At 36.4% G+C, this 16,870-nt stretch overlaps 1 protein-coding gene across 2 annotated transcripts in view; it reads left to right on the forward strand.

Moving 5' to 3' along the window:
• The window catches only part of MTA3 (metastasis associated 1 family member 3), a 135,590-nt gene that overhangs the window by 42,185 nt on the left and 76,535 nt on the right, over nt 1-16,870 (forward strand). For both annotated transcript variants that reach the window (XM_088053521.1, XM_005523379.3), the window contains exon 7: nt 10,625-10,727. In XM_088053521.1, coding sequence (XP_087909647.1) covers nt 10,625-10,727 — 103 coding nt within the window. The remainder of the gene's footprint in view (nt 1-10,624; nt 10,728-16,870) is intronic.

The raw sequence follows: 16,870 nt of genomic DNA on the forward strand, positions 1-16,870 counted from the left end.
AGCTCCTTTCGGCTCACCCGGCTCTGCTCACCGAGCCTGCTCTGAGGATGAGTGCAGAGCAAGTCAGGTAGAGGCAGACTTCATTGGGCAGAATGGAGGCAGTGTCAGAGAGGGACATGGGATGATGGATGCAGGAAGGGTTAGCGTTGATTTGGGAAATTTCAGAGGTGTATGGAAGGAGACAAGCAGCAAGGCGTTGACAGGTATGATGTGGGATGATTGGGTTTAAAGGTTTATGTGGAGAACTGGCTGCTAGTCCTAATTGAGTGCCCAGTGCCAGACCGTTTGCAAGTTCCTGTTTTAATAGCCTGGAGGGATGATCTTAGACTCATGTGCTAATGATGCCCTCCCAGCTGCAGTCCTGTTCCCGGTCCAGTCTGCTTATCTCTTGCGTCTGGGTTTGAAAGGAGACTTTAGGGAATTCTTTATGGATCTGGGATCTGTCACAATTGGGTTTTCTCTGGCCATTTAAAGCAATACAAAGAGTGTGCAGTGGGCAAGGAAGAGGAGTACCCCCTACTGAGACATACAGAAGAGGAATTAGTCTCTGAAACGGAGGAAGAAGCAGCCTGCAGGAGAGATGTTCTGTTCAAAGCTTTTTTTTTCTTCTAGCAAATACAATTGTAAACTAAAAGCTGGAGTCCCTCTTGCACACCTGAAAATACACAGTGAGTGCCTAGAAATAGCGCTTGCTGTGCAGCTGATTTCATTTTTGAAGCCAAGGCGTTTTAGAATTAATGCAGTTCAGTAAATGGGGTGCTTAATAGGAAGAAGGGGAGCAGTTGGATAAATTTAAGCTGCAAATTTTGGATGATGTACAGAGATATACATCATTGATGTACAGAGAAACTGTTCAAAGTTTCTAACATTTTTCTGTTTTGTAAAAGAATAAGTTTCTTTAAAAGTGGTTTCTAAAGTCTTCACTGTTTCTGTCCTTTTTACTGCAACTCCATTGTAACAGTATATTGTTTTTAATAGCCCACACATACCAAATGGAAACTATTAAACTTGGACTACAAGCCTTTTAATGTTTGGGAATATGGAAATTCCAGGATTTTAAGTTTAAGCATGATTACAGGTAAAGAGGCAGATGAGAAACTCATTTACAATCTGTTTGGATTTTTACTATTATGAAAGTTCAGAATTGCTTAGACTTGATGTATTGTGTTTTCTGGTTCTATAAATGCTTCCCGTATAACTAAATATTTTGTTTATTATTTAATTGATGAAAAATACACCTTAGAACAGTGAAACTCCACTGTAATCTCATGAGGAGTAACTCTTCTGTTACTTCATGGTACATAATTCTCCCATTTATTATATGAACCACTGCTGAATTTAAAAGTCACTCATACAGCCAGAGACCTGTAGCAGTAATTTGAATGGTGCATCTGATTCTCTTGTCAAAAGTCTGTGTGCTGGATTGTTTTGTTAGTGTTGATGTAGTTGCAATAATTTAATTCTGTTGTGAGAAGATTATAATCAGTCCTTATTAAAATCTGTTGATATTTAATGTTTTTAGAAGGTTCTGTATTCAAATATTTCTGTTAAAAATTGGACAGCCAGATACTCTGACGATAGATAATGTGTGTCTGTGAGAAATATCTGACAGGATAAACCAATATTGTGTCTTTGTGTCCTATTGATTTCTAGAAAATATGGCCTGTAATTTGTGCTAAGTGATCACTTTCTTGACAATTGCCGGATATTAACTGGACACATTAATATAGTAAGTGGTTCTTAGAAAATCAAATTCAGAAAATATTGCCTTTTTTCTTGAGTTCGGTGTTTCACAAATATTATCTGCCTAATATTTTGTATTTAACTGGCTTTAAAAAAAGTCTTGAGGCCTGGTATTTTTGAGGCCAAGTTAGTGCTTCTTTTGTGAGTGAAACAAAGTGCCGTTACAAAAATAAATAAGTGGAATTAGAGTAAACCCAGTTGCTTAGGTATTATCAAAGGAAGAGTTGCTTTTCTTGTGCACCAACAGAAGGTGACAACTGCAGCACCTTTAGGCTCTGGATCAGCAGTATGTGAAGGAAAGGTTTCCATGGAAAAAGCTGTCAACCATAAAGTTATTTTTGGATGGGGTTGAGGAACTAGTGTGTACTCACTTGCTTACCTCCCTTGTTCTACATGCAGTAATTTGGGAGTTCAGAGTCAGTTTCTAAAACCAGATTTCTTGTCAATTCAAGATAACCTTATGGGATCCAGAGAGCAGAAAGCAAAGCTCAAAGTCTGGAACAAAAAATACCTTTAGGGGCAAGTACAAAAGGAGTTGGTTATGCCTAACTCAGGTTTGCTTTTAGATGCCTAGGAACCTTGTAGAAATTTATTTCACCAAGTTCAGTGTGAAATGCATTGAATTTTTATATTTGACAGAAAATCTGGTAAATTGGCAGCAAAATAAACGAGAACTCCAAAATATTGGTTAGATTCTTGGTTCAACTATAAGATGATGGCTTTCTATTTCAATACATTTTTCAGAAGGAATGCATGGAACAAAAGATAGAACAAGCAGATTTAGGAGTTCCTGTTTGTGGAAGCTTCAGTAGAACACCAGACATAGCAGGTGTGATGGTGCTGACCCAGTAAGACTCACCTTTATGGTCAGAATAGAAATAGAAATATGGTCAGTCTGTTGCTGAGACTTGGTTCATCTCAGCTGAAAATGTATACCTAAAATAGTTTGGATATTTAGATGAGATGAATCTCAGTAAATAATAAAATTCCTTGTTTTATATGCTCAAATATATTTTGTTCTGAAATGGGGTTTCTGTTGGTTGTACTTTTTACTTTGAGGTAACATTAAATTTTTTCTATGATACCTTCTTAAAGCAGGAGCTGTTTCTCGAGGGTTAGCCAATTTAAACGTGGTAGTCCCTGGTCAGATTTGAGGATTTTTTTTGTTATTAAGCTCATACAGTAAATTTTGCATAGTAAACTGGCAAATTCTTGATTATCACAAATAGTAAAATACACTTTACAATGTTGTTCATGTCAAATTTTAATAGGATTATAATCTCCTTCACACCACTTTTGCCAGTCTTGCTTCTAGGGAGCTGAATTACCAATTTTTGTGCTGGGCAATTAAAAGCATGTTTATAGAATTTTATCAGTTTTACTAGAAATTAAACAAACCACATGTAAATGACCTCTCGATGTCTGTTTTCAGGAAAGACTTTGCTTATCCCTAATAGTGCATTTTCAAGGAAAATCTGTACTTTAGTCTTATGGTCACGTGTACTACAGAAGATCAGTTAGGTATATGAAGCTTTGCATTATAAACCATAGTGTTTTATGTAGTGTTTTCAGTTATGTTATTTAAAAATGCTTGTTACCTTCTGGTCTAATTTGTTGAGATATTAAAAATGCATATATAATTTCGATCAAACAGACCAAATGTGGTCATGGAAATTTTTGAGCTTTAGTTCTCAGATCATTCACAACTTCTATGCTAGCAGTTGAGGATAAGATAGAAGAGTTGGAAATTGTGCTGTTTATCAATTAGATTTTATAAAAGCTGTTCAGCAGCTGAGATGAGTTACGTGGCTTGTCCTGCTTGGGGATAGTTGGAATGGGTTATTTCTGTTTGGTTTCTTGTTCATGGGTTGCCCCAAATTGTGAAAGCATGTCTGCCTTTCTCAAGTTTGCTTTATACTTGAGGTCAGTCGAATTTTCGGTCTTTGTGAAAAAACAGCCTGCTGTGTTTAGCTCCTTGAGGGGACTTAGGTTTCTGTTATTAGTGTTCTGTTTGTTGAGAAACTCTTATTTTTCTACAGCTTGAAGGAAATGGTTAAAGTGGCCCTCTGGGCGCAGTGCAGCATGAATGGTCTGTGCTGCGTTGTTAGTGTGGCAGGCTGTGCATGATTGCTGTCAGATTTTGTTGCTAATAATAGCTGTAGAGCCTTGGCTGAGATTATTCAAATACTAAGTGAGTTCTGTCAGGGAGTCAGTCTTATGAAGGGTACAGTTTTTTATTGTGTGCTGTGTATGTGCTTATTATCCCCGTGAGCACTCCAATCACTTTTCAAGCAGCAACATCTTAGTGTTTAATTGACTTTGCTGGTATTTTCTACCTCAGTAACTTCACCTAAAAGGACTCATTGTAAGTTCAGATTTTTGTTTCTTTGCTGTTTTACTGCAAGTCTGATTTTTCTTCTAAGTTTATTCTGTAGAAGATGAAAAACAAATAGCAGATGAAATGTGGTCTTTTTACATTTGAATAAGTCAAAATACATTTCAGCCTAAGCAAAAAGTTATTCTCTAAATTGTTTTGTTTACATTTATTCACTCAAAAAGTCTTATTTCTCTTTAGAATGCTTAAGTAACAGGGAATTTGCAAATTTTTAACATTAAATAACATTTTTTAAAAAAAACAATACAACCCAAAACAGCAGGACCACAGATTTCACTTTAATTTGGTCAGTGTTTGGTTTTGGTGTGGGTTTTTTTTTGTTTGGAGGTTGTGGGTTTTTTTTTGTTTGTTTGTTTTTATTTGGTCGGTTGTTTTTTTTTTTGTGTTCTTTTGAGAATACAAATGTCTCTGTATTGTAATATCCCTTTCTCAAAAGCAAGTATTTTAAGTACCCTTAATATTCATATGAAGTACTGTACTGTTGTTCTATTTTCACTCAGAATCATTTTCACCATACTTTCCTGAAAACTCTATTACCTCATGTGTTTTTATTTCAGGAATTTCAGCAAAACTGAAAACAGTTCTGCAGGGTTTTGAGAAAGAGGCCCTTCCCCTTCCCTCTTCCCCTTCCCTCTTCCCCTTCCCTCTTCCCCTTCCCTCTTCCCCTTCCCTCTTCCCCTTGCCTCTTCCCCTTGCCTCTTCCCCTTGCCTCTTCCCCTTGCCTCTTCCCCTTGCCTCTTCCCCTTGCCTCTTCCCCTTGCCTCTTCCCCTTGCCTCTTCCCCTTGCCTCTTCCCCTTGCCTCTTCCCCTTGCCTCTTCCCCTTGCCTCTTCCCCTTGCCTCTTCCCCTTGCCTCTTCCCCTTGCCTCTTCCCCTTGCCTCTTCCCCTTGCCTCTTCCCCTTGCCTCTTCCCCTTGCCTCTTCCCCTTGCCTCTTCCCCTTGCCTCTTCCCCTTGCCTCTTCCCCTTGCCTCTTCCCCTTGCCTCTTCCCCTTGCCTCTTCCCCTTGCCTCTTCCCCTTGCCTCTTCCCCTTGCCTCTTCCCCTTGCCTCTTCCCCTTGCCTCTTCCCCTTGCCTCTTCCCCCTGCCTCCTCCCCCTTCCTCTTCCCCCTCCCTCTTCCCCTTGCCTCTTCCCCTTGCCTCTTCCCCTTGCCTCTTCCCCTTGCCTCTTCCCCTTGCCTCTTCCCCTTGCCTCTTCCCCTTGCCTCTTCCCCTTGCCTCTTCCCCTTGCCTCTTCCCCTTGCCTCTTCCCCTTGCCTCTTCCCCTTCCCTCTTTCCCCTGCCTCTTCCCCTTGCCTCTTCCCCTTGCCTCTTCCCCTTGCCTCTTCCCCTTGCCTCTTCCCCTTGCCTCTTCCCCTTGCCTCTTCCCCTTGCCTCTTCCCCTTGCCTCTTCCCCTTCCCCTTCCCTCCCCAGCATTATATAGAAGCTGGTCAGCTCAGTTTATTCTGAGCTCGAGTGTAATTCTTTCTGTTAATTTCTAGGAATTTAGCACATGAAGAATTAAAGCTCTGAGCGTTTTGTCTTTTGATCATCAGTGATTAAATTATAAGTACTGTAAAGCTGAACACTGAGAGAACTTTAAGGCCATAGAAGGCAGCTCTATTTCGAAAGGGATTTTTCAAGTGCAGAATGATTAAATGTTTTTTCTCAGCCCAGGCTCTAGATGATTAGTGGTGATTGGACTAAGAATGTTTCATTTGCTTTAAGAATGCCCAATAGCAGTTTAAATGCTTGTAGATAAGCAGTAGGCCTTTATCACATGATATCTTTCATTTATAGTCTCTATATGTAGCCTGGTTTTCATCTGTAGTCCTTATATACGTTTAACATTCTAAATTTTTACCATCAGATTTGTGTAAACATATAAATCCTTATCTGAATAATTGAAATATAAATATACCTCTGTCAGGCAAGCTATGGCAGAGGGGAGGTTGTTTTGAAATTGAAAGGTAAATAAATAATTTTTCTTTTTCCTACAGTTTTCATCTAAGCTTTCTCATGTTATTTTGATCAGAGAAGTTATTTGCACATAACTCCATTATATTTTTGAAGAGTTAAGTGTAAATTTTTGAACTTCTGATTTTTTTTTTAAATTATCTGTACTAGTGAGAATTGCAAATGATAAAAAAAAATAAAAATGAGTAATAAGAATTTTATGCAGGATGAATATGCTGACTGTTTTAGTGAGGAGCTAATGTACTTTTCATCCAAGGAGAAAGCACAGATTTTGCATTAGACAGACAGGCTTAATGTCTAGAACTTTGTTCATATGCAGTACAAGAAAATTCAATGTCATTCTATTTTCTCCCCTGCAAGTTAGAGAAAATATTTGCAGGTTGTCTAAACAGCAGCATGAGAATGTGGTTCATGAACTGAAACTTAATTTTCACTGATTAGTTGCCTGTTTTTGCAGTGATGGCACACAAACAGCACATGAAACTATGTTCAAAAAACCATTTAGGATTACCTGCAGGTAGTGTACTCTCAAAGAGATCTGGCAACAACCTGCTAAATGCTTTATCTTCTAAATCCATATTTCAGTGAAGGAAATTTCATTGTGTTGCTTGCTGAGCTCATCTAGGCAAGGATAAGAACCAGGAAGTACCTCTCTTCCACCTCCTTGCAATGTTAGCTGAGATATTCCTGCTCCACAAGTATAAAACTAAAACACAGAGATGAAGACACTGAATTGACTTCTTATTTATGTGCTAAGCATTAAGAGTATGAGCCTTTACAAATGTCTTCATGTTTATCTGCTTAGGTGTCTGGTGAGTCTGAGGGATTGACACACATCAAAACTGGCTGATTTCAGGAGGTTGTATGAATAAATGAATTTGCTTAGTAGGAGGAACTCTGTGGTTGAAACTCTTGGTCTGGTGTCTAGTTCTGTCCACGGATAGATCTACTGCCTTATTCTGACTGAAACCCACAGCTAGAGATTTTCTGTCCCATGGAATTAGGGATCCAGCAGCTGGCACCTCTCTTTTGCATATCCTGAAAGCTGGGTTCATTCAGAAAGCTGAGCACTGCAGGTGTTTAGCTTGTATGTCTGGATTGAATTGACAGCTGAATTACTTTTTGAGAAGGAGAATAAAAAGGATTTTTGAAAAATGGTGCAAATCCTGTAAAATACAAAAATAAGACTTTATACATCAGAAGTGTCTTTAAAATCAGAAACCTCATCAACTCTTTGTCATTAAAAGTTGAATTTATATTTTTTCATTGACAACTATATTTAAAATAAAACTTAACTTCTAGATTCATATTTCTTAATAGTATATTATATTGCAGTACTGTTATATATTTATTAAATTCAAAGAATTTCACTCTAAGAAACTGTTTATAGTTTATATTGAAAGTTATTTTCTTTTAGTTGGTTACAAGAAGAACATAGAATCATGCTGAATCTGATGTACTTGTTATCTTTGGGGTATTTATCTGCAGAAAGTGAAATCTAAAAGACTATGTAGATCTTTAATTCTTGTACCTCATCTTAAATACATTTGCTTTACTTTTGTTTTGTAAATTTTTTCTTCTATTTTTTTTAGAGGGGCATATCATGCTTTTGTTTATGTAAAATAACTAATTGAAATATAAAACTTTTAAACTTTTTTTTTAAAAGAAAAATCCTTCTTTTTACTTGAGAAGTAAGGAATTGAATGATTGATGAAGAGTAAACCAGATGTATTTCTGATCATCTAATAACGTTTTCCAATAAAATTAGTCACCAGGATTAGTCTGGCTCTAATAAAATTATAAGCAGTGATTCGAATAAATAGGATATACTGGCATGTTATATCTCTTATTCCAAAAAATTGGCTAGCACTTCTCAGAAGCTGTAATTGTAAGTGCTGCTGGTAAGGGAAGGTGACACTTCTGAAACTGAACTTCTCAGATACACTGAAAATGGTGAAAATAAAAAGATTCCCCCATTCCTTTGTGGGCTGGGTTTTGCAATATAATGAAAGAATATTATGGCAATTTTATCATCTGTTCAGTCTGAATGTCTTATACTACGGTGTCAAATTGAACAATGTAGAAGATGAATGTTGATGTGCTAACAGAGAAATTGCATCTTAAAGTGGTTTGCTATATTAAAAATCCTATAGGATGTGGTACAGGCATGATCAGCTAGGGATCGGCAGCTCGAGTAAAACACTTTCAGCACAGGCAAAGGAAGTTAACAAAATACTTATTCCTGAAATGAACTTTTCTAAGGTTTCTACAGTGCTACTTGATGCCTCCGTGGCTTGGTCTGTTTAGGTTACTTCCCTCTTTATGTGATTATATTCTGCCATGGAAGCGGAAAACAGGGAATTAAGTAGCTTTTTTAAATGCAGCTTGGCAGACTCCATCTATTTCTAGAAACCCCTGTCTACAATTGTTGCAGTGATAATTAATATTGCAATTGTTATATGTGTTTAGATTATTTTGGCATAGATATTCCATTGCTTGTATCCTATTTATGTCCACTGTCATTACAAAATATTGCTTTGCAATATTTCAAATTCATCTTTGTCAAGAGTTGCAGCAATTTATAGTAGCAATTGTTTGATTACCTCTAATTGAAGTAAGAATTATAGTATTGCAATTTTTTTATTCTTTTTGCAAACTTGATTCCAAAGAGTGGCATGTTTTGATTGAATATTGGTGCTATGTTTGTATATTTTCTTTTTGTGAGAAGTATAATCTACCTGAGTAATGCTTGATCTCCAGACTGTGATGTCCTCAAATGGTTAACTAACATTAAAGGTATTTAAAAACTATATATTAACAGATTGAAATGAAGTGCTCAGAGAATATTTATAAAATGTAGAACATCACCCACAATGTATCTGTCACAGATGGAAGAAATGAATGTATTGACAGGTGTGCAATCGATAGAATAAGTTTATAGACCTAAAATCCTTTCCAAGATGCCAGAAATTAGCAGTTTGTCTTCAGTACTGGATGTGAATTAGCTTGAACAGAAGCTGAAGTCCCATTAGGCAGCCAATGCTTTATTGCCTGTGTACTGGAAGAAAGTAATTTACTATGTTTTTCTGAGAATGTGACTGTGAAATTTGTTCTTGAAACATTAGCCAGACAGCATGGTGCAGTTCTAACTTGTGTGTTTGCTAGGAATAAATATATGCCACATTTTAATTTCTTTCCAGAATCAATGTGCTAGAGAACTCGCCATATATGACGTGATTTCAGAGCCAGTGCTTGGTTTGCTTCCAGACTCTTAAGTGTACAGGTTAATTCATGTCTTGATGATACTGTGCGTGTTTAGACTGGCTGTTTTCATTAAGTCATAAGAAATAGCACAGACTAAAATGATCTTCTGTGTGATCAGAGAGATACCTACACAGCCTAGATTTTCAAAGGGAGTGGAATGGCTGTATCTGACAACAGGTTTTCATTCTTGCAGTAGCTTGTAAAAGTCACAGAGAAGTACTGGCAACCAGCTAAACATTAGTGGTTTTCACATGTTTGCTGAGGGAAGGACACACTCCTATTCTAAAACAGCAGGGAAAGACAACAATTCTGACTTTACTGTTGCCACCTCTCATCAATACAAATGTATTTGCTACGTTCCATAGGTAAATCTCCTTGTACTGGTAGCATATGTGGTGCTTCCTCCATCAGCCTCTGAAATATTTCTTATTTTACTGAACAAGTTATTGGTGTAGTAGGCAAGATAAGATCAAGTGTTATGAATGTGAATCCTTGTATCAAATTCACACTTTACTGTTCTTCCGTGAAGTACAAATGTCATACTCTTGTAACAATGAATACAAGGCAAAATAAATTTTGGAAACCACCCCCATCGTTTTAGCCATGTCGTGTACACAAATTGTTCTGTTCACATAAATGAAGTTGGGCAATGATAATGTAGTATATGCTAACTTTGTTGTGGTGCAACCTTATATATTAGTTTGTGAGAGGATAGAACTAGTCGATGTATACAGCACTTTTAATGGTATGATTTATATTAACAGTACAGATAATGTAGTGGCTGAAAAGGTAAAAGATGCTTAAATACAGTAGACAGCATTTTTGCATAATGATTTATTTTTTTGGGGCATAGAATACAAATTGGGTAGAATTTAATTTCTAAAGCTGGTTAAGTGTAAAATTTATTTTAGCATGGCTTAAATGAAACAATAACTTTGATATACTAGACAAGCAATTTAAAGAAGCCACTGGCTACTTTGGTTATGGTTTCAACTTTGTAATAACATTTTAATAAGGTTCATTGATATTACACCTTCTAAGAATGTCTCCTTAAATTGAAATGCTGATGTTAAAGGAAGGTATTTATTTTGGTGATGCTGCATTATGGAATTTAACTGGATAACTGCTGATGATTATTAAACACTCCGTGTGTATGCATGTGTATATGTTTAGAAATGTACATTGTCTCTTTTAAACATAGTGCAAGAACTACACAAAGGAAAACATTGTGAGTAATAAGTATTTTGTCCCATCTACCTTTTGACAGGAGAATTAGATGACAGAGAACAGGCAAAGCTGGAAGTAAAAGTATGGGATCCAGATAGCCCCCTTACTGACCGTCAGATTGACCAGTTTTTAGTTGTAGCACGGTAAGATTAAAATCCTCTCATAAAAAAAATCCTTTTCCTTTTTCTACTGACTGTTTATTCCCCTGTATCGTGTTACTCATCCTGTTTGCCATTTTGTAAGCCCTTCTCTTTCCCACAGTTAGCTAAAAGAGAAAATCAAACCATGAACCTTTGTATATTTATTGAAGCTACCAATACAGGAGAGAGGAAAAAAAAAGTGAATTTTGGAATATTGCTACATTCCTTGTATTTCAGGTTATAGTAGAATTTGATATTTTGAATGTAGATGTCAGTTTGCTTTCCTCTCAGAGTAAATTATTTCAGTGCTAATAATAATTCATTGTTTTATAACAATAATAATTGTGTTTTACAGTACTTGGAATTTCATGGCTTAAAATAGAAGTTAAGAGTAGAAATAAGGAAAATGCTAAAAATTAGATGGATGCAGAACTTGCCACATATGCATGTAAGCTGAGTAATATACAGTGCAATTATTTTGGATGAATATTGAAATAAAGTTTTGAAGTCATGTATTTCATTAGCAAAAAAAACCCCAAGTCAGTTCAATTTTATAAATTAACATGATTATGTAGATTTATGAAGACAATATCAAAGTGCTTTGAATTAATAAACACTTTAGAAATTATTTCTCTACTTTAAAAAGAAAAAGCCCTTCAAATATTTGTAGGTTTCTTACTGAAGGACAATTCAACATTCATAGGATACAGCAGATTTTGCCTTTTCTCTAATTCATACTTAAGAAGGTACTGTTCTAGTGGTAACAGAGAACACAGTTCATGTATGGATTTTATCCTGAATAAATCCATCTCCTGTATTTTCTGTAAACTGCTTGCAGAGTGTAATCTCAAATCTTCTTAGGCAAATAATCCTTTTACATGGTTTCTAGTTTTTGATATTTTTTTTTCTCCCTTTTGAAAAAAAAAACATTTCAGGAGGAATAAATAAGAAATTGCTCTGTATTTTCCAGCTTATGTGTATGGTGATATGGGATGCTGATTTACTTATTTACAGTTCAGGTGCTGATCTGGGAATGTTGCATCCCTTCTATAAAGTACTAAATTTTTTTTCCCCCCTGTCTTTGTTGAATTTTCAAACAACACGGAGGGGTTTAGGTGTTAACAGGTGTTCAGAAAGTCACAGGGCCTGGTAGATGTTCCATAAAAACCAGGAATCTGAACTACTTTTTCACCAGCAATATAATACCTGGAGAAGTATGGCCAGATTTTTGTAGTGTGCCCTAAAGAAATGTCTGCATGAAGGCTCTGAATTTTGGAAGAGTTAATTCATTTCTCTAAAATTCCTCTACTCACTATTTCTCAGCTACTCTGGGGAGCTGAAGTAGTATTCTGTGGAGCCAAAAATGTTCCCAGAGGAGTGTAGCAGTAAGCAGCCTGCTGGGAAGTAACAGAAAATTAAATACGTAAAGAATATGCTTCTCTCTTCCTGTTACTTAAGACATCCTTTGCAATGCTGTGCTCTGACCAAGACTGCATTTTTTTTTAAAGCTGATACATTTCTGTAAAGATGGCTTGTGTTATAGTGGATCGTGGCAGATTAATTGTAGCTGTCCAAGGTCTTGTGGTATTTGGATGGCCATCTGTAATCAGGTATTACTCAGGTGCAGCTTTGTGGATGTTCTTGTACAGAACTCCACTCATCTTTGGAAGCTGCTTTTCAGCTGACAGGAATGGTTTCCAAGCTCCTATAGACTTGTATTCACAGGACACACTAAGCAGCTTCTGAGACAGATTTTTATTTCTGGAAAAATGGTTCTGCAATGATTTGGTGGCAGCTTTCAATTCAGTGTGTTGTGTGGGTACAGGATTTATGCTGGGCTATTATACAGGACCATTAAAAGATGCTTGAGTAACAGTGGAGAACTGGTATTAAGATGTGGTGAACAGTGCTTACAGACAGCTCTGCTGCAGCCTAACTGTGGTTTCACTGGGCACTGGCTGCTGGATTTCCAGTTGGAGTGATTCTTTCTCTGGTTATGTTTAGTTCTGCAAATTTGAAAATATGACAAGAATAAATTTTTCATAAATACGTTCCCAGGTGTGATTTTCGTTAAGTATGTGTATGCTATTGTGTTTGACATTTTAAAAGCATTTTCAAGAGATCCTTTTTAGATGCGGTGTCGAAGGAACTTAGTATTCTCATTTTTTTCCCAGTCTGATCTAGTTGAAAGAAGAGTTGCTTTTGTCCTTAAATGCTTTAGCTTTTTCAATCACACAGGCAGCTTTGTTGTTTTTTAGCAGGTGTTTAAATATTCTTTTTATTCGGGTTGCCTGTTTAAAAGTATATTTGTATTTTTACCTTGGACATGTAGCTTTCCCAGTCTCACAAGGTTTGTTTACTGTCTCAGGAGTGAGAAGCCTTTTTCCTAGGTTTGCCTGGTCAGTCTGGGCCTCTCACTAAGTCCTACTATTCAATACTTTCCTGGGTAGAAAGGTAGAAGAATATGCCTATCCTGTGCAGAAATGAGAGGTAACAGTGCCAAAAAAATGGTGAGGATTTGGAATAAAACAGAAAGATCCACAAGCTTGGCCTCCCCAAGTAGTCTTGCTTGACACACAGATCTTGAAGGTACCTTATTGTTGCTACTGAAGCATAATTTGGGTAAGGACTCTTGCTTGAACTAGCAAAAGCATCTGTTAGGAGGTGCTTGAGGCCTCATACTAATGTATTCTGGGTTTGACTTGTCTTTTGGGTGACAGGGAAAAGTCCAACAGCGTTTTCTACAGCATTCAAAGAAGATGCAACTGCATCAACCAGTTTTTCTTCTGTCCTATACATTGGCCATGTTTCTTCTGTGTCTACCAGCTTCAAAGGAAAGGAGTTTGAGAAGCTACAACAGCCATTTAGATCTGCCCACATTAACAAATAGTTCAGTACAGCAGAAATGGATTCGTAGAATTGAAACTCAGCTTGGTGCTACGGGCCTAGTGTCCACACAATTTGGGCAGATTTATCTTTAGTCATAACTCTAATCAGGTCCTGTGGACTAAATATCTATGGGTATGACTGGGTTCTAATAGGAACACAGTTGGTAGGCTATGTGATACTTTTTGTTGTTGGTTAAAATGCAGTAGATAAAAATGCTGGGGACAGCATTCCTAATTTGAACTGATTTAAATATACCCTGTTTCCTCCAGTTGTCAGTCTCCTATCATTTCTAATATACAAGGAGTACTTAATTTAATTGCCAGATCTTATGTTCTTTTTCTAATTCTGTCCCAAGTTGCACAGTGTTAGGAAATAAAAGCATTCCTATTGTATGTATAACGTAATCATCCTGTTTTATTTTGGTTTTTCAGAGTCAAAAATTATCCTGCCCAGTCTCAAAAGCAATAGGAGGTGTGGGCTGTGGTCTGGACAGACACTGAGAGCTGAAGAAATGACCCTTTTTTTTTTTTTTAATTTTTCTTTATTTTTTAAATTTTCTGTCTGCTAATTTGGTTTACAGTTCATTGCATGGCACATTTTGGTAAATTCTAATTCCATTTATGTGCTTTATGATTCAGTGAAACCATTAAGAACGTAGTTCTTTCATGCTGCTTCATCTAACGACATCACCAACGTAGTTTTCGGGAAGGAATATATTTCTAAATGGAGCTATTTTTCAGCATGAATGAAGCTATTTTACAGACATTTGTGGTCCCAGCTTATTTCCAACTAAACCAGAGTTTTGAGTCTAATTAAAATAGCCTTGACTTCTGTGACGTTAAAATGTCATTACATACCTCTATCTGACATATTTCTCTTCATTTGAATGCCTGCTTATTTTTTGATGTAAAATCACAGAAGAATGGAAAATACTTGTTAGTTGTGTTAAATTAGAGCTTGATTCTTCCTGTGTTTGCTCTAGGACAGTGATTATATTCACTTTCTGTTGGTTACTATGTTAAAAGTGTTCACAGTATGTTGGTGTATTTGGAGGTGTTCTATGATTGTTAAATTGATTTATCTTACAGTGGGGAAGGGAGCACAATGCAGCTTCAACTGGCAAGGTGTCTTTCATTATACAGAGGAAAATAATGCACTCATTAACTGAGAACCATGAATAAAAACACTTACAGGTGTGATCAAAAAGTAGTGCTCTGTTCTTGTGAAATAATTCACTGTAGTCAGTGGCAGTAGAACAGAGTCCCAAAGCTCATAAATGAAAATAAATACATAAAAGACGTCGGTTTGCAGTCTTCAGTATTACAATGCTTCTGGATTCTCTGGAGGTGCTGAGAAGTAAAAGGAATTCAAGTTCATTAAAGAGGTAATTAAATTTAATGGCAGAATTGCAACATAAAATTAGACAGCAAAAGTGGTGAAAAATCTTGATGCCGTTGCTGTGCTCACAAAACTGGATGTTTGCTAGCAAGGTGAATTACAGCATCTAATGGTAGGCAGATGGTTTGGTAAAAAGGAAAAATACATTCACATCAAGTTTACCAGGTGCATCAAAAATTCTGTGTTTCTGCCTGTCTGTCATGCCTGGCTAATATATGTTTATTCCTTTGTGCATTTTGTATTACTGTACTACTTGACCCAAATTAATTTGAAAAGAACTAATTCAGACTTGGAGCTGAATTTTATTTTTTATTCTTTTTATGAGCTTTGATCTATTGCAGTATAAAGAATAAATTTCCATAGCAGAGTTTTCATGGACCAGCTTTTAGAGGGCTGTGCATCTCCTCCTCTGTGACTGTGAAATTGCAGGATGGCATACAGATGATGCCTTTAATAACATCCAGTGAATTAAACTACTTTTTCCTATCAGAATCTGTTGAATAAGAAAGATTTCACATATGCTTCATTTCTATTCATACGACAATGAAAGTAAAGGTTGGTGATATCATAGATTTATATATCATGCCACACTTACTCTAACTTTGAGAATCTTTCAGCAAAAAAATAGTGATATGTGACTTTTCATGTTTATCATGTCATCTCCCTTTGTGCTGTAAATACTTGAAATGATAATAATGAAGCATAGCACTGTACAGGCAGCTGCTTAGAAATGTAAAGAAAAAGTCTTTTGTAACAGCATCATTTTACTTCAGATATGATCTGCAGGTCAGATTTTGCAAAATTGAGTAGTAAAAATCTCAGGTGTATTTTTGGTTTTAAATTAATATCTGGGTGCTTACATATGTCTTAACTGAAGATACATTTTTTTGTTCTTTCCAATATTTTAAGTATCACAACACTCTCTTAAAGAGCAATCAAATACTAATTTGCTGTTTATAAAATTTAGAGCAGTGTACAAGGACTGTTTCTAATTTACAGTGAAGAACACTGGAGTAAAAAAAAAAAAACAAAAATCCTTTCTAATATGTAGAATCCCACCAAATATCACTTTGTCTTCCTCAAAAATACTAGCTCAGAGGTGAGGCATACGTCTCATTCATTAGTTTGCAAGTATTTGCAGAGAATTGTGGATTTGCAGATTCGTGTGCAGATGTGGTTCACTTCCAACAGCTTTGTCCAGAGTATACCCACTACTTGTCTGGTATCACTGAAACAGATGAGCAGCTTTTTCAAAAAGTGAACAGTTTTGTAATAAACATCCTCAGAGTGAGAAGGATATATGTTTTGGCTGGATTTTCAAGAATACAAGGTAGAAGAATATTGAGAGTTACTTGCCTGCATCCAGAACTTTCTGGATCTGATTTGATGCTGGACCGCTGTTGCTGCTGGGAGAAACAGAGGCTATTTTTATCCTGATGTATAATTGCAGTGGTTCCAGATTTTCTTTGGCAAATAATAGCCCTTTTCAGAACTACTTACTGATGAGCCACCAAATCTTTGGAAGCTTGTTAAGACAGTCTCTTGTGTTTGCTGCTTCTTAATTTCTTTGGCTACCACTGATATTAATCTTATGCAACAATTTGAATGATTATTTCCTTTAATGTTTGAGCTGTAATTTCCTTTAATGACTTGAGCTGTAAGAAATTTGGATCAATGTATTTTCTGTGCTCAAAATCTAATCTGAAATTTTGCCTAAATGTAGCGTACACAGGCATAACAACTGCAGTGATCTCTCAAGTGTTTTGGACATAGACCTTGTTGAGTTTTGCTGAATTTGTGGATTTTTTCCATAATTCCTAGATCCTGGCACTGGACTATATCCATTTGTTTTGTTTGTA

This window comes from Pseudopodoces humilis, chromosome 3 (assembly GCF_049639895.1).
Source record: "Pseudopodoces humilis isolate 2021_Gansu_Grassland_sample_001 chromosome 3, ASM4963989v1, whole genome shotgun sequence".
In the NCBI taxonomy this organism is placed as follows: domain Eukaryota; kingdom Metazoa; phylum Chordata; class Aves; order Passeriformes; family Paridae; genus Pseudopodoces; species Pseudopodoces humilis.